Below are 16,019 nucleotides of genomic sequence, written 5' to 3'. Positions count from 1 at the left end.
GAAGCTCTCTTGTTAATCTAACTATTTGACACCTAGACATCTTAGGCTGATTTTTTTTGTGTGCTTCCTTGGTTTTGTGAAGAAAGGGAAGCCGGTGGGGGTGTTTGTGAGACAGAGGGATTAAAACTAATATTGCCTATTGGAAATAATGAGGTGAAAGTAAAGTTTAGTGTAAATCATATCTCTGCAGCACTTGGAAATATTAGCTATAAGGTGCTATAATCAGAGGCTATCTGATCCAGGTTGGACATTCAAGAATATGACAAAGCCTGATATTGACTTGTCTCTGCGGGAGCACCATTCCTCCAGTTGAGCCCAAGGATTCTTGCACTAAAAAAAAATTTTCTATACATTTCTGACATTGAAAGAGTCCTGGAATGAATTGCACATGTGTCAAGGTATCGTTTATGTTGGCTCTTACTATCATTTTACCTGAGAACCTCACGCAATATTAAAAGGCACAAACCAGTAGAGCAATATAATCTCCCTTCTCTTGATTGATAAATGAAGTCTAGAAAAGGTTTTTTCTAATATGTGTATGTATGTGTGTCCAAAAATATTGACAGAAGGGCAATGGAAGAACTGCGTTTTCTGAGTCTGTGAGAGGGAGGGTAACAGAAATTAAAGTGGTAGCCTCCCACTTTCATTTTCTGGCTCTTTTTACAGACCTCCTACAGGGAAGTCCAGGGAAACTTGCCCTCAGGTTTTATTTTTTTAATTAAAACCTAGAAAAATTTCAAAGGGGAATGGACATTTTTCTGTGGAAAATGTTTTTCTGTGAAAAATATTAATGAAAATAAGGTTTTTCCAATTAAAAATCTACCTCTTTCCTTTCACATTTTTCCTCTTGTAGATATTATGGATGAGATGACCATCAGGGTAGTTTCAGCTAGAACAGTTTTTGCCAGATGTCATAGACTGCTTTTTTCTTCTTAGGACTGGTAGAAAGAGTCTGTAGTAAGGGCACTGGTTTTAGAGACAGTACAGGTTTCAGAGATACTCTTGACTGTTTGAAAGTGGGAAAATACCATAAATAATGTTAATATATCTAACCATTTCAGGTGTGCTCATTAAATGTGCTATTCATATCCTTTTTCAAAAAGCATTTTATATTTTCATACTGAACATGTCATCATCCCCATTGTAACACGTGCCAGCTCCAGACAGACAGGCAGGAATAGAAATACAGGCTGACAAGAATCCATTTTAGCACTTGTAAGCTGGATGTCTTTGGTTGCCAGCCCTTGAACAACTCTAACAAGCCATCTCTCAGAGGTTGGTGCTGCTTTCAGAGTAAAACGCAACCCTGTGGCCATCTTAGGAATCTGGCCAGTTGAGCTATAAAAACCCTGGCAGCAGTAACATCCCCAGCTCTGTACAATTCTCTTGGCATATTTCATAGTTCCCAGTTATGCTGTGCTGTGCACACACACTTCACAAACAGGAAGTAGGAGCAGCTCAGTTCTTGGCTTCCTCGGTCTCAAGGGACTGCCATGAAACTGAAGAGCACTAAACTCAAACCTAAATCTCTGTTAGACCTTTAATTAGCGACCTAAGTAGTGTTTTTCAAGAGGAAATTCCAATTCAATTATCCAAATAGAAAGTATTTACCCACTCAATAGCATTTAAGTAATTTTAATACTCGGGGGGTTTTTTCAGGAACCTGAAAAAATAAAAATCAAATTTAAAATGGGAGAAGGTGTCAATTTTGTATTACATGGAGCATACAAAGGAAAGCTGTAATATTGCCCATGCTTTAGAACTCATATGTTAGCACAGAAAGGGGCAGTCTCAAGCAAGGAGAGCAGGTTGCAAAATTCTTGATTTCTCCACTAAAACAACCAGCAACAGCATCAGGGCCAACAGTGGTAGTTTTATGTGCTTCAGTACAATAAACAGGCAACTAAGGTCAGCAGGTCATCTCACACAGCTTTTAATGCGATAAAGATGCTCAGTCAGTGTCAGAAGGACTAGGATGCATCAGAAGAGGCTGTATATTCCAGTACATTTTGCAAACATTACTCAATACCAGCCAAGCCATTTGCATTTCAGATTGCAGCAGCTATTTCAGCCCTGATCCCAACTGTCCTTTTACTACACATCCACCCAAAAGTTTCCAGAATTAATCCCAAGAAAAAAAGAAGTGTTTTCTTGCTTCTCTCTTCACAGACTGTAGGTTGCTTTGGGATTACGTTTATCAGCTACTTTCTGACAGCCGGTACGAAAATTTCATCCGATGGGAAGATAAGGAATCCAAAATATTTCGGATAGTGGATCCCAACGGGCTGGCCCGGCTGTGGGGAAACCACAAGGTAAGGAAGCAATGCAGTTTTCCTCCTACAGCACTTCACCTCTGGTAACATTACAGGATTCACTTATAAACAGGGGGAAAACGAAGAAAGGATGTGCATATAAATTACTGCTGGAAAGCAGTATATTTCTAATGTATGTAGAATCTTTCATTCTACATACATTAGAAATATAAACCACCCATCCTCAAGCACTAAAACCTAGTCTTCATAGAGAAAAACCTCTTGGTTTGGTTTAGAAGCATTTAGATATAAATGCATGTAATTATAAAATTAGGAGTGCAAGAATTAACAGTCCGTCTTTCTCAAGGCGTCTTATCTCTTCTGGAAACCTGATGCTAAGGATATTCTGATTAGATGTGGTCTACAAGGAGCCCTGTTCAATAATTTGGCAGGAGCTTTCTGTCTGTGTCCCTGTCTGTACCAACTTTCAGACTTCACACACTGTCCTGTGACAGACACGAAATGCTGCAAGAGTATGTATTTCCTTTTAATAGGGCAATTCTGCTTTGTTCTCTGGAAAGCAGTTACTGATTTTTGCAGCTTGAGACTGAGTTACATACAGATATATCTATATGTGTATGAGTATATTCATATGAATGTATGAGTAGTCAGCGTGGATTTACAAAAGGGAAGTGCTTGACCACTGTAACATACATCTACAATGAAGTTATCAGCTTGGTGGATTCAGGGAGAATAGTGGATATAGCTTATCTTGATTTTAGAAAGGCTTTTGAGACTGTCTCACAAAATAGCCTCATAGACAGACTAATTAAGTATGCCCTAGACAAGAATAGAGTGAGGTAGATTGAAAACTGGCTGATCTGCTGGGCTGAAAAGATTGTAATCAGTGGCACAAAATCCAGTCACAAGTGATGTTACCCCAGGGATTGATTCTGGGGGCAGTACTGTTCAATGTGTTCATTAATGACCTGGATGATGGGACAGAGTACCTCTAGCAGGTTCTCAGACAATACAAAACTGGGACGAGTAGCTGATACACCAGACAGTTGTGCTGTCATCCATATGGATCTGAACATGGTGGAGACACAGGCTAACAGGAATTTTATGAAACTTAGCAAGGAGCAGTGCGAAGTCCTCCACCAAGGGAGGAATGACCTGAGGAGTGTGGGACTTCACATTGCCTCGTGTTGTGTTTCATGAGATCCCAAGTGTGGGACTGTTTTACTAGGAGGATGGTCAGACACTGGAGCAGGTTGCCCAGAGGAGACTGTGAAGTCTCCATTCTTAGAGATATTCAAAATCCAACTGGACACAGTCCTGAGCACCCATCTCTGGTTGATCTCGCTTTGAGCAGAGGGACTGGACTAGGTGGTGTCCAGAGGTGCCTTCCAACCTCGGCTATTTTCTGATTTTATATATCAGCATACATAGCGTATAATCTGTATAAGGTCAAGATTTTCTCATGTGACATATTGCTTCCAAGAACATCTGTCCTAGAGCTGCAACACTGGGAATGGAGAGTTGTGCCCTTACCCAACCTGCATGCTAATTGGCCTGTGCCATCATGTCTCATGCTGGGTGTCTAAAACTGAAGCTACTTCAGACCACTAGCTGCTTGGGTAAAACAGTGGCCTTTTGGCATATAAGAAATGAAAGAAGCACACACAGTATTTCAGGGGGCTTCCCAATGAGAAGAATCCAGATTTTGCAGGGAAAACATGGTCCCTGTTAGTGTTTAATTGCTACAGGAGCTCTTTATGAGGCCTCTCTTAGCAGAACTATTGTGGTCAGGGCAAGCAGGGGAGGTCTGCTTTTATGGAACATTTTAGGCAGGTGGATCAGTCTCATTTAATAAAGCCAAACTCCTAACATGGAGGCTCACAGAGCAAAAGCGTGCTTGTACTAGTTTGATGTGTTTTGCTCATGGCAAGGTGGGTGCTTTATAGTTGAGCAAACACAGCTTTGCCAGGATAGTTGTGTCTCTGCTGGGAGTCTCTTTGCCAGCATAGTAACCACTGCTCTTTGGACCAGCAAAATGCTCTTCATGTAGGCACAACCTAAGGGACTGATCCTGCTATCCCAGGTCAGTACTATGGGGGCTGCTCATCTCTGCCAGTGCCCATCACATTTGCCTTGTGACACTCAGCTTCAGCAGGGTCATACTTCAGTATACCACAGTGCTCTGGCTATGGCCTTTGGGGTCAACAGCTCCCAAAATGAAGGGGAGGAGCTTCCTGATTTACAATCTAATGGGCTTCTTGATTTACACCTGTATAACAAGAGGAGAAATGGGCTGTCAATCTCTACAGTATTCTGTAAGCATTAATTAGTTAATGCAGGGAAATCTCAGAGGAACAGTGCTCTTAGCAGGGATTGCTGACAGATTCAGTGTATTTGCCACTGTTCTTAGGCTTTTACAAAACATGTTTTCTTTAAGAACAGGCCCGTCACATCCCACTTGGCATAAGCACCTCCCTCCATCTAATGTCTCCTCTTGTAGTTAATTAAGTCTTTTGTTACCTGTGTTTCAAAAAAATGTAGAAAAACCTCACTTGGAATTTTTGATAGATTTCTTGTTTAAATTGCCCTGATTGAAAAGAGATGCACAAAAATTTGGTGATGAGGGCTGTGGGGGCAGAATGGACCTGCAAAGAGAAGAGTGGAACATGTAATTTCTTGAACTGACCTGGTTACTTTAGCTAGCTGTGATAGTTCTGCAACTCCTTTTGGGGCTTAGGCAGGTTTTAATGAATCATCTCACCACATTTTTGCTTTTTTCTTTTGAAAAAAAAAACAGAACAGAACAAATATGACTTACGAGAAAATGTCCAGAGCTCTACGCCACTACTACAAACTAAACATTATCCGGAAGGAGCCAGGACAAAGGCTTTTGTTCAGGTAATTTTCTTTCTTTGCTATTCCTTTCTACAGACCATTAGTTTTTATGATGAAAAATGGAATTGTGTGTGGGATACTTCATTGCCACAGCTATAAAACAGGTGACAATGGCCATACATTTATAAAAGCTGCTTGCCATCTTTCAAGGCAACTACACCAACTTAAGAAAACACAGGCCTGTTTCCATGATCAGTGGAGTCAAGAGAAGTCTTTACATTCACTTCAGTCAGGCTGTGCCATTGTTTAAGACCTAAGATAAATGATTCAGCTGAACTGCTGGAAAACCCACTCCAAACTGATTTCTCAAACACAGCTGCCAGTGAAAGCTAAGCAGGGATCAGGCATTTCCTCAGATGCATCAGCATCACAGAAGAGAAGCGCTGATGACCATGTTTTCAGCATTGCTGCCTTCAAGGAAGAGGGACCTGCGAGAGCTGTTCATAAAACCCAATGCATTGGATTGGATGATACAACCAAACATTCAGGAAATAGTGCCTGAAACAGCAATAAACTTGTACAAACTTGAGTGCAGCTAGCAGAGAGCAAAAGCACTCTACTCTTCAGACAGGACCAGCAAATTCTAGTGTGTATGTCTGACCCACAGAGCACTGAACTTGGACCAAAGGCTGCTTTGATGTCCATGGTCTGGATCTAGTAGCGTGCTTGGAAAGTAGGAAGTTGTTCTTGGAATTTGTTTTCTTAAATAGCTAACAGAACTGCAATAGCACTCAAACTATCTACAGCTGAAAAGGTTTCTTTCTTTAGAATGACTTGTTTATGTCAGGTCTTAGAAGGAAACATAGCTGGGGGAAGGAGAGGGAAGGGAAGTAGTAGTCATGGGCAAAATCAGCTGGTTGGTACTAACTTTGTTTTTGGTGGAACGTTAAAACAAGCTTGTTTCAGTAGCAGCAGTACCAAGGGTACCTGGATTTCTGTGGCCTTGTGTGAAGACTGCATCGCCCTGGGGCAGTTCGTAATTCTGAACACCTTGAAGCCTGCCCTTCAGTGGGGGCATAAAAAAAGAGGAGTCCATCTCTTCTCAACCAGGCTGCCTATTTTCTCAAAATCTTAATGACCTTGGAGACCTCTGTTCCTCTGTCAGACATGCCCAAATTGACCAACAGATTCAAAGGTCACCAGGGAACATAAAACATGAGCATATAAACCTCATTTCTTTTGGAAACTGGGGAAAAAAAAAGAAAACAGTAAAGCATTTTTTTGCACAATTCTCTAATAAAACTTTTTGAAGTTGTTTTCTTAGACCTGTTTATATGTGAAGAGAAAAAGAACAGCTGCAAAAGATCAAGTCATTAATGTGCCTTTCTTGGCTATATCTTGCAAGCACAAAAGTAATAGGAATTGTGACTTTACAAGTAACATGCAGGCAGTTGTCATCTGCAGATACCTGGAGCTTTTAAGTAAAATCGAGTTGGAGAAAGATTTCTAATAGGTTGCCTGAGTGTCTTCTGCAACAAAATAGGTCACAGATACTGTTTCTTAATTAGCTTCTAGTTCTGGGTTGGGTTGGGTTATGTTAGGTTAAGTTGTGTTGTGTTGGGTTTTTTTAATGTAATCAAATGCTATTACAAATACCCACGCTTTGATTTCCTTGACATGACTTAAAACACAGACCAAAAAGAACACCTTAAGTACTGTGGTACAGTTCACATCAGCCCTTTCCCCACACGGTAGGGAGGGCAGTGTGATCACTCTCTGATTTGAGTTCATTCTCATGCAAAATCAACAAGACAATCACAGGGTTTAATGCAAGGCACAGGCCCTTAGGCTTTGGTGCATTTTCACTGTGTAGCCAGGAACAGATTCACCACTCTGGCATATGAGTTTTTCGCTGCCGTAACACCATTCGTATGAGCAGCATTCTTCCAGCATACAAATGGGAGTGACACAGCAGTGAGTCATAGCCTTTTTTTTTTCCCTAAATGCATATGTGCACATGATTTCCCAGATTAGAAGGGATAGCAGAAGGTTAGTTCCAGGCTATGCTATGTTTTCGCTGAGAGGCTTCAGCAGTGATTTTTCTGGGTCAGTGATTTTTCAGTGATAGTAACGAGGCTCCTGTTGGTTGTTTTTGCTTTCACTGGGCCAAGGATACTGAGTGTATCATCAACCTGAAATAAAATCAGTCCTTGTGATTAACACATTTTGTACTGCTGAATGTTAACCAGTACATCGTTAATGAAAGACTGTGAAATTTTGTAACACCTCCAGAATAAACATCTTTCATCCTACTTTCACCAGAAATACTTAGTAGTTAGGAGACTGATTTGTGTTGAAACTAGGATTTCATCCTTCCCGTGCCACGCTCTCTTCCTATGCCATTACATTCAAAAAGAAAAGGCAGAGCTTTTCCATGCTACCCCTGTGCAGTAGTACACATAAGCATCCTGGCAAAAATCAAGACTGCAGACTTGATCTGCAGGCTGATGGATGTCCTTTCCCATTTCCTACTGCTGCCATGCCTCCACAGAGGCTGTTTATGTTTCTAGCCCCACCCCCGCAGACTTACTGCATTGAGAGATTAGTGCTGGGAGCCATGGCATTCATTTACAGAGGATACTCCTTCAGTACAATTACGCTTGCTACAATCACACAGGAAGAGACTGTCTTTCCTTACAGTTCCCTAGCTCCAAAGCTTTTTCCTTCAGGACTTTTTCCATTTCCCAGAACTCGTTCTGACTTGGACCTTGGCTTTTTCCACCACCGTTTCTTTGGTGTTTCTTATTCTTCTCATTCACCTACACACAGACCCACACAAACCAGTAGCCTTCTGCCTCTCCACACCTTACAAGTGCTTTTGTTTTGAAAGATGCTGGTCATAAAGGTCTTTCATGTTTCTGTCACCAGACACCATAAATGAGTGTACCTGGGGCATACTATCATCTTACATGACCACAACAAACAATATGAGGGAGAAGAAATAAATATCATTTTTTGGAAGAAAAATGTGGGGTTTGGTTCAGATTTGGGCTTTTAAGGAGCAGGGGTAAATGCCTGTGATTTTTCTGTTTCCTTTCAAGGTATGTAGAGGGGAAGACATCAGTAAGCTGGGAAAAATGTGGGAAATACTAGGCATTGGGAGGATACAGCAAAGATTATCTCAGGAGCTGTAGAGCTCAGGGACCTCAACAACTTGATGAATGGAAAAGCTGAGACCACTGAGAAATCCACTTGTTTCTCTATTTTGCAGGTTCATGAAGACCCCAGATGAGATTATGAGTGGCCGAACAGACCGCCTCGAGCACCTTGAATCCCAGGAACTGGATGAACAAATATACCAAGAAGATGAGTGCTGAAGGAAACAGGTGCACCGCCTCTGTGGGTCCATGGGAGAAACATCTGCCCGGATGGTTGGCATGGTTTGGGAGGGGAAGCAACAACACAGAAGCAGTACTTGAGGTTGCCGCTTAGCTTGAAAACCACACAGGACCTGAAGCACCTTAACAAAACAAACTAACAGGCAGAAGTGGTGCTGGCAGAAAAGCAAAGGGGAGAAAGCCTGGACTTGTGCACTACTTCACTGTTCCTACAAAGTCTCCCTTGAGTTCTTTCCTTTTTTTTTTTGTTGTTTGTTTGAGTTGGGGGGGGGGGTTATTGGTTTTTTCCTCCTAATAAACATGCAGTTTGACTTTCCTTATCTTACATAGGACAAGATGTCAGATTATGCTACCATTTTTTTTTTAATGCTTTCCTATGGAAATAGAGTGCTTTTATTTTCTGTGCAAGTCTCATGACACAACACTGCATAAACAATAGCAACACAGAAGGGATGTGCTCAAGGCTTCCAGTTTGCTCGGATCAATTTACATGTGCTGCCACTGGGAAATGTCTTGAAGCTACCAAAAGAATTTACTACACATACCTGTCAAAGGAAGAGGAGACACCCTACACATGTAGGCTGGGCTATCATCCCAGGATAGTTTGGGCTCACAGTGCGCACTCTGAGTGGCTATTAACTGCTGGAATATGGACCAAAAACAAACACCTAAGTGCTCCAGGGAGGAGAAAAACAAGTGTGACAAACCTCTGCAGCAGACTATCAGTTAACGTTTCCCTTTTTCTAGCAAAGAAGTGATAGACTGGAGCAGGGGGAAGGGTGGGCAGGGATGAAGACATATATATGTGTATATATATAAAAGTTTCATATATATATATATATGTATATATATATAAACCTCCCCAATATTCTCCACAATGCAGAATTTCAGCTCAAAGCTTTTTCCCATTTTAGGGAAGACTGAAGCATCTTTAATTAGAAAAGGAATAGCATACCTGCTAGCAATTTGGGGGTGAAAGGTGAAGGACTGTTCCTTACATCATAGGGAGAAAGCAAAGGGACTCATCACATGGTTTGTATTACTCAGAAGCCTCTCCAAGGTCATCTTCTGCTGCAGGAGAGGTAGATGATTCACCAATCTGAAAGGTGATGTTAGAGAACTAGAGACCAAATAGCTATACTTATATCTTCTTGTTGATTTTGGCTTTGCTTTGGGATTTGGGTTTTTTTTATGCCTCCTACTACCCTCCCCCATCCTACAGCTCTGCCATGAAGGAAGCCTGTCTCAGCTTGCTTGTTTTTAACATGATTTAAAAGACAAGAAAAAAACAAACCCTAGAGCTGTGTTGCTTTCTTGGTTCGGCATTTTGTTCTGGTTGCAAGGTGCTTCCATTTGGTTTGCTGCACTGAGAGTGCTTTGCATGAGGCAAAGTGCTTATGCCTCGTTTGGTCACAGAAAGCTCAGCAGTCCTTGATGCCTAAGACAAGAGAAACTGCTGGCCTGTTTCATTTCACATAGCTTGGACCACCATGACATGAATATCTGTGGTGTCCAGGTGTCCAGCAATCCATCAACAGTGGTCCTTTTAATGGAAGGAAGATCTAGCAGCAGAAATGATGCTTGCGAAGGGGGAAGGTATATAGAGAAACTGTGCAGGAATCACATGCTGTCTGAAAGAATAGCACTTCCACACCAGTTCTGCTTTTATGCAGAAAGCCTCTTCAATGGGACCATAAAAGAAACTAGACATGGAAAAAATCAAAAGGCTAATCTAATCCATTTCAACCAAAAAACAAGGTACATGCCCATGGTGTTGGTTTAATAGCTTTTATCAGCTATTAAACCAACACAACAATTGGTCTTTCCAAACATTTAACAAGAGAGTTAATCTGTCCAGGGCAAAGTGGCACACAATGAATAGTGTTGACAGGAGGAAAAGTGCCAGCAAACCCTCAACTCTGGACATGAGGAGAGCAGACTTCAGGCTGCTCAAGGAATTTGTAAGTAAGGTCCCCTGGAAACATGTTTTTGCAGGTGCTGGGGTCCATCAGTGCTGGTCACTTTTGAAACATCACCTCCTAAGGGCACAGGAGCAGGCACTTCCCAAATGTCGGAAGTCAAGCAGGCGAGGCAGAAGGCTGGCTTAGCTAAACAGGGGTCTTGGAAATACGGCAAAAAAGCAAGGCATGTGCCCAGTGGAAGCAAAGTCAAGTGACATGGGAAGAATACAGAAATGTTGCTTGCTGCAATAGGGAGAAAATTTGTGTTGCTACAGCTCAATTGGAGATGAAGTTGCCAGAAATGTGGGGGACAATAAAAAGAGTTTTTTCAAGTACATAAGTGGCAATAGGCAGTATGGAAATATCCTCGGCCCATTACAGGATGGGGATGGTCACCTTACAAAGGGGACACAGACAAGGCAGAGGTGTTTAACACTTCCTTTGCCTCTGTCTTCAACATGGATGACAGACCAAGGGGGTCTCAGTGTCCTTGACTGCGAGAATGATCAACTCCCAGTCAACCCTGAAATTGTGTGGGATCTGCTGCTCCAGCTGGATCCCTGCAAATCTACAGGGCCTGATGGGATTCATCCAAGAATACTCAAAAGCTGCTGATGTCATTGCAAAACCTCTCTCAATGATTTTTGAGTGGTTTTGGGAATGAGGAAAGGTCCTAACTGACTGGAAGCTGGCGAATGTTGTCCTGATTTTCAAGAGGGGCAAGGAGGAGGATCCCAGAAACTACAGGCCTGTCAGTCTCACTTCAGTACCTGGTAAAGTTATGGAGAAGATTATTCTGGAAGGTATTGAAAAACACCTGAAAGACAATGCAGTCATTGGTCACAGCCAGCACGGCTTCACGAGAGGGAAGTCCTGATTGTCAAACCTGATTTCCTTCTATGACAAGATAACCAATCAAGGGAAACCAGTTGATGTAATCTTTTTGGATTTCAGTAAAGCTTTCAATACTGTCTCTCACAGGATCCTTCTGGACAAAATGTCCAGCACACAGCTGGATAAACACATCACACAATGGGTGAGCAATTGGCTCACAGGTTGAGCGCAGATAGTAATAGTGAAAGGGGTAACATCAGACTGGCCACTGGTGGGGTTCTGCAGGGCTCCATCTTGGGCCCTGTGCTCTTCAACATCTTCATAAATGACTTGGATGCAGGACTGGAAGGGACAGTAAGCAAGTCTACAGGCCACACAAAACTCGGAGGAGCTGTTGACTCCCTCGAAAGCAGGAAGGCCCTGCAGAGAGACCTCAACAAATCAGGGGACTGGGCAGTCACCAACCTTATGGAAGTTCAACAAGGGAAAGTGCCTCATTATGCACTTGGGATGGGGCAACCCTGGCTGCTCATACAGACTGGGGAATGAGATGCTGGAAATCAGTGCCCTGGAAAGGGACCTGGGGGTCCTTGTTGATGGCAGGTTGGAGTCAGCAGTGACCTGGCAGCCAGGAGGGCCAACCATGTCCTGGGGGAAGTCATTAGGCAAAGCATCGCCAGCCAGGTGAGGGAGGCGATTGTCCTGCTCTGCTCTGGAATACTGGGGCAGTTTTGGGCACCACAATATAAGAAAGATATTAAGAAAGATATTAAGCCATTAGAGAACATCTAAAGGAGAGCAGCAGAGATGGTGAGGGGCCTTAAGGAGGAGCAACTGAGGTCACTTGGTCTATTCAGCTGGAGAAGAGGAGACTGAGGGGAGACCTCATTGCAGTTACAACTTTCTCCTGAGGGGAAGAAGAGGGGCAGACACTGATCTCTTCTCTGTGGTGACCAGTGATAGAACACTAGGGAATGGCCTGAAGTTGTGTCAAGGGAGGTTTAGGTTGGGTATTAGAAACAGGATCTTCCCCCAGAGGGTGGTTAGATGCTGGAACAGGCTCCCCAGGGAAGTGGTCACAGCACCAAGCCTGACAGAGTTCAAGGAACGTTTGGATGATACTCTCGGCACATGGTGTGACTCTCAGGAATGAGTGCAGGGCCAGGAGTTGGACTCTGATCCTTGTGGGCCCCTTCCAACTCAGCATATTCTGTGATTTAGACAGAAATAGGCCAATCTCACCAAAGACTTAATATTAGAGTCACAAGTCATAGAAAGAACAGCTTTGTTAAGGGTGTTGATAAGCATCATACAACAAGGAGAGGTTTTTCAGAGCCAATATCTGATTAGGTAGGACAGGGCATACATCTCTCCCTAAGCATTTTTCCCAGACACATTTTTTCTATAAAACCATAGTATGTTACAAGTCCCAGCACATCGCATACTTGACTTTTTCTGCCTCAAAATAATAGACAAGGGAGTGTGTAGCAGCAGTGCGTCACCTGTCTCTGTCATGACTCTGAAGTCCTTGGACCTCATGAGGTGTGAGGTTGGGAGACACTGAGGGACTTCCGTAGTCACAGATCTGAAACTAAAGGTCCCTTGAAACCAAGGGCCCAAGGAGTTACTCTGTCACCCTCCTCAAGGGCACCAAAGTTGCAGCCAGGTCTCAGGAGCTAGAGTGAAGTGGTGAAATTTGAATGACAGGTGAAGTGTGATCAGAAGTACAATGTAAACAAAGGCTCTGGATGGATCCTTGTGGTTCTTAAGAATGTCCAGTGGTAGAAAGAAACCAAGTTTCTTTTACTGCTCTGGTCTTGACAACTGCATATCTGCATTGTTTTCTTTTGCCTGCTGCAACTATTTTTATTGAGACGATGAGGGGAAAAAAAGAGATGTTAGGGACTTTCTGTATAAAGTACTCTGATGAGTCACAGGTTTTTGTCATAGCCAAGGTGCACACTGCAAAATACAGAGAACAAGAGACAATCCACCAGTAAAAGCCCATATGCTCATTGTTACGCTATCAAACAAAGTTCATCCTCAGTAAGACAGGAAAATCCCATGTGTTGTCCCATAGAGAAATTTTGTAGGGGAAATGTTCATCTTTACAAAAAAAAAATGCAATCACTTTCACTTGGAGAATCTAATTCAAAGGGAAAAAAAAAGTTTGGTGGGTGTTGGAAACTCTTCCCAGTTCACAAATAAAGGGTATCCTAAGAAAACTTCATCACAACCACAGAGAAGAAGTTCTGTCAAGGCTGATACTAGTTGGAATGAAAATAGCCTTTGAACCTTCCTGCCTCCTGCCAGGTCTGTGTGGTGCAGAAGTGAGGGGCATGGGTGTCACTGCAGCTGCAAGAACTGCGGGGGCTTGGGGCCTGTTGTGGGAACTGCAGGATTTGAACTGCTCTTGGGGTCTCGAAGCAAGCTTATCAGCTATGACTAAAAATAAAAAAGTAGAACCAGGCTAGAGCACCACATGGCAGATACATGAGAATACAAACACAGTATCAGCATACTGAGCCTATAGGGGTAGGCCTGATGCTGCCTGTCAGGCCTAGCAAAGGTAACAATGTCTTTCCACCAACACTGACACCTGCCTTCCCCCCTAAATTCTGATTTCCCAGTGTAGAATTTGCCAGCAGCAACTTTCTGCCTTTGCCACCAAAGCAAGTGGGGAAAGGGAGACAGTGTTTCATCCTTGGAGATGCGCGAAAGTCGTCTGTACACAGTCCTGGGCAACTGGCCCTGCTTGAGCAGAGGAGGTTAGACCAGATGACCTCCAGAGGTCCTTGCCAACTTCAATACCCAGCAATGATTCTTCACACTGTACAATTAAGTTCATTGCCATCAGTTTGCTACCAGTCTGAACAAGCTTCAAGACAGGTAGGACGTGCTACAGTTCCACAGCAGAATATTTTCTTGATTTAAATTTGAAACCTGTTCACTGCTTCTCCATCCAGAGAACACTACTGAGGCCCTTTCTGTGAACACTGAGTCACTGCCATCCTCCCTAGATTTCAACCTCCATGTATGCATTCTTCAGATCTGTTTTGTCAGACTGCAACTGTGTGCAAATTCAGAGTTTGAGATTTGGGGTTTTTTTAAATAAAATTCTAGTGTTTTTATTGATGATGGCTTCTTTTTTTTGGTAAGGTGTGGGGCTAAGGGACTGAATCAAATGAATGTAACAAAAAACAAAAACAAGCCTATTCTCAGGGCCAGTGAGTTGCAAATAATTTTTAAAATGCTTGTAATTACATCATCTCAATAAAAAATTTAATATAAAAGCAGGAATGCCAAATTTGTTTGTGCAATCATTGCTACAAGGTTCTTTCTATTTAAAAACTATGGTACCCAATAATCTATGGCACATAGCAGCTGTTTTCAATCACAAAATTAAACCTGCAGGCTTCCCCTGCCCAAAACATGTATGAACAGTGCCTTGATCTTCCCTGGGAAGTGTTTGGAAAAGTTAAAGCTGTCCCTTGAAGTATTTACTTTGATGCCTGCCCTAAGATGAGCCAAGTAATGACTAATGACTAGATGGGTGTACCTAGTTCTCCTTCCTTCTCTTGGAGAGGATATAGAAGCAAAAAAACCGAAAAATTAGTTGTTGCAATGACTGTTGCATCTTTTTTAGCCTGCTAAATAGGCCAGGTCAAAGAGTTTGAGAGAAAGAGATTTTCCTGTAGTATTCAGCTTTGCAAACAAGTCTAGAAACCCAGCTCCTGATAATGCTGCCCTTCCAGTACAGGGTGACCTTATTTTCATGTCTTCACCCTTAATCAGGCAAGAGGGATTTCAGTGCCACTAGGAGTGGACAGCAGGATGAGATGGCACAAACTGCTCCCTGCTGCCCATCACTCCTGGCGGCAGTCCTTGTCTTCTGTGGAACAGGGTTACTGGTGCTTTTGGCAGTGTGAGGCTTCTGAAGGGTTTCTGAATGCACTGCTCCGGAGAGGTGCCACGAAACACCCCAGCAAACAAACATATCTGGGCAGTGGCACACAGGCCACATCTGGTGCTCTCTGGTGGGAGCAATTCATCAAATCACAGAACAGTTTGGATTGGAAGGGACCCTAAAGATAGATCATCTCATTCCAAACTCCTTGCCGTGGGAAGGGACACCTTTCCCTAGACCAAGTTGCTCAAAGCCCCATCCAGTCTAGCCTTGAACACTTCCAGGCGTGGGGTTGTTGCCGCAGCTTCTTTCTCTGGGCAACTTGCAGAATGAGGACTCCACCTCCTCTGGACCAAAGGTTAATCATCTCCTGCAATAAAATATGTCCTTCCCTTTCCATTTAACTATACCTTAATTCTACTTCCAGTCATTAGCTCTCGTTATGCTTTTTGTCTCTAAATTCTGTAAACCGTAATACTCCCACCCCTACATGAAGATCCTTACTGACTGCAATCAGTGGAACTCATACTCTTCTTTTTTTTTCCAACTAAATAAGCAGAATGCAAGGGAGGAACTGAAGCTTCACTGTACAGTGACTTCCTGGAGGGGCTGATCCTGGCTCAGAGAGCTGCAGAACACATCCACGCTTGTTTCTTGGGGTTGCTGACTTTGCCTCTCCTGCAGGAAAGGCTCCAGGGAGCAGGTCAGTTTCTTGGGAACTGGCTGATGTGAAAAAGAAAGGGGAAAGGGAGAAACAAGTGGAAGTGTCATTTTGGTTCCATGAGAGCCCAGGTAACCCAACTGCCACAGT

General features: G+C 43.0%; 1 protein-coding gene across 4 annotated transcripts in view; it reads left to right on the top strand.

Annotated features, from left to right (window-relative positions):
• ETV6 (ETS variant 6) overlaps positions 1 to 8,841 on the top strand; it is a 130,760-nt gene extending 121,919 nt beyond the window's left edge. For 3 of the 4 annotated variants that reach the window (XM_017835395.1, XM_017835394.1, XM_017835396.1), the window contains exons 6-8: positions 2,170 to 2,312; positions 5,071 to 5,171; positions 8,380 to 8,841. In XM_017835395.1, coding sequence (XP_017690884.1) covers positions 2,170 to 2,312; positions 5,071 to 5,171; positions 8,380 to 8,485 — 350 coding nt within the window. In that variant the 3' untranslated portion in view covers positions 8,486 to 8,841. The remainder of the gene's footprint in view (positions 1 to 2,169; positions 2,313 to 5,070; positions 5,172 to 8,379) is intronic. The other variant, XM_017835397.1, reaches the window with a different exon arrangement.
• Positions 8,842 to 16,019: the final 7,178 nt, after the last annotated feature.

This window comes from Lepidothrix coronata, unplaced genomic scaffold (genome assembly GCF_001604755.1).
Source record: "Lepidothrix coronata isolate B3197 unplaced genomic scaffold, Lepidothrix_coronata-1.0 Scaffold255, whole genome shotgun sequence".
Lineage (NCBI taxonomy): Eukaryota > Metazoa > Chordata > Aves > Passeriformes > Pipridae > Lepidothrix > Lepidothrix coronata.
This window is presented reverse-complemented; position numbering and strand designations above follow the sequence as displayed.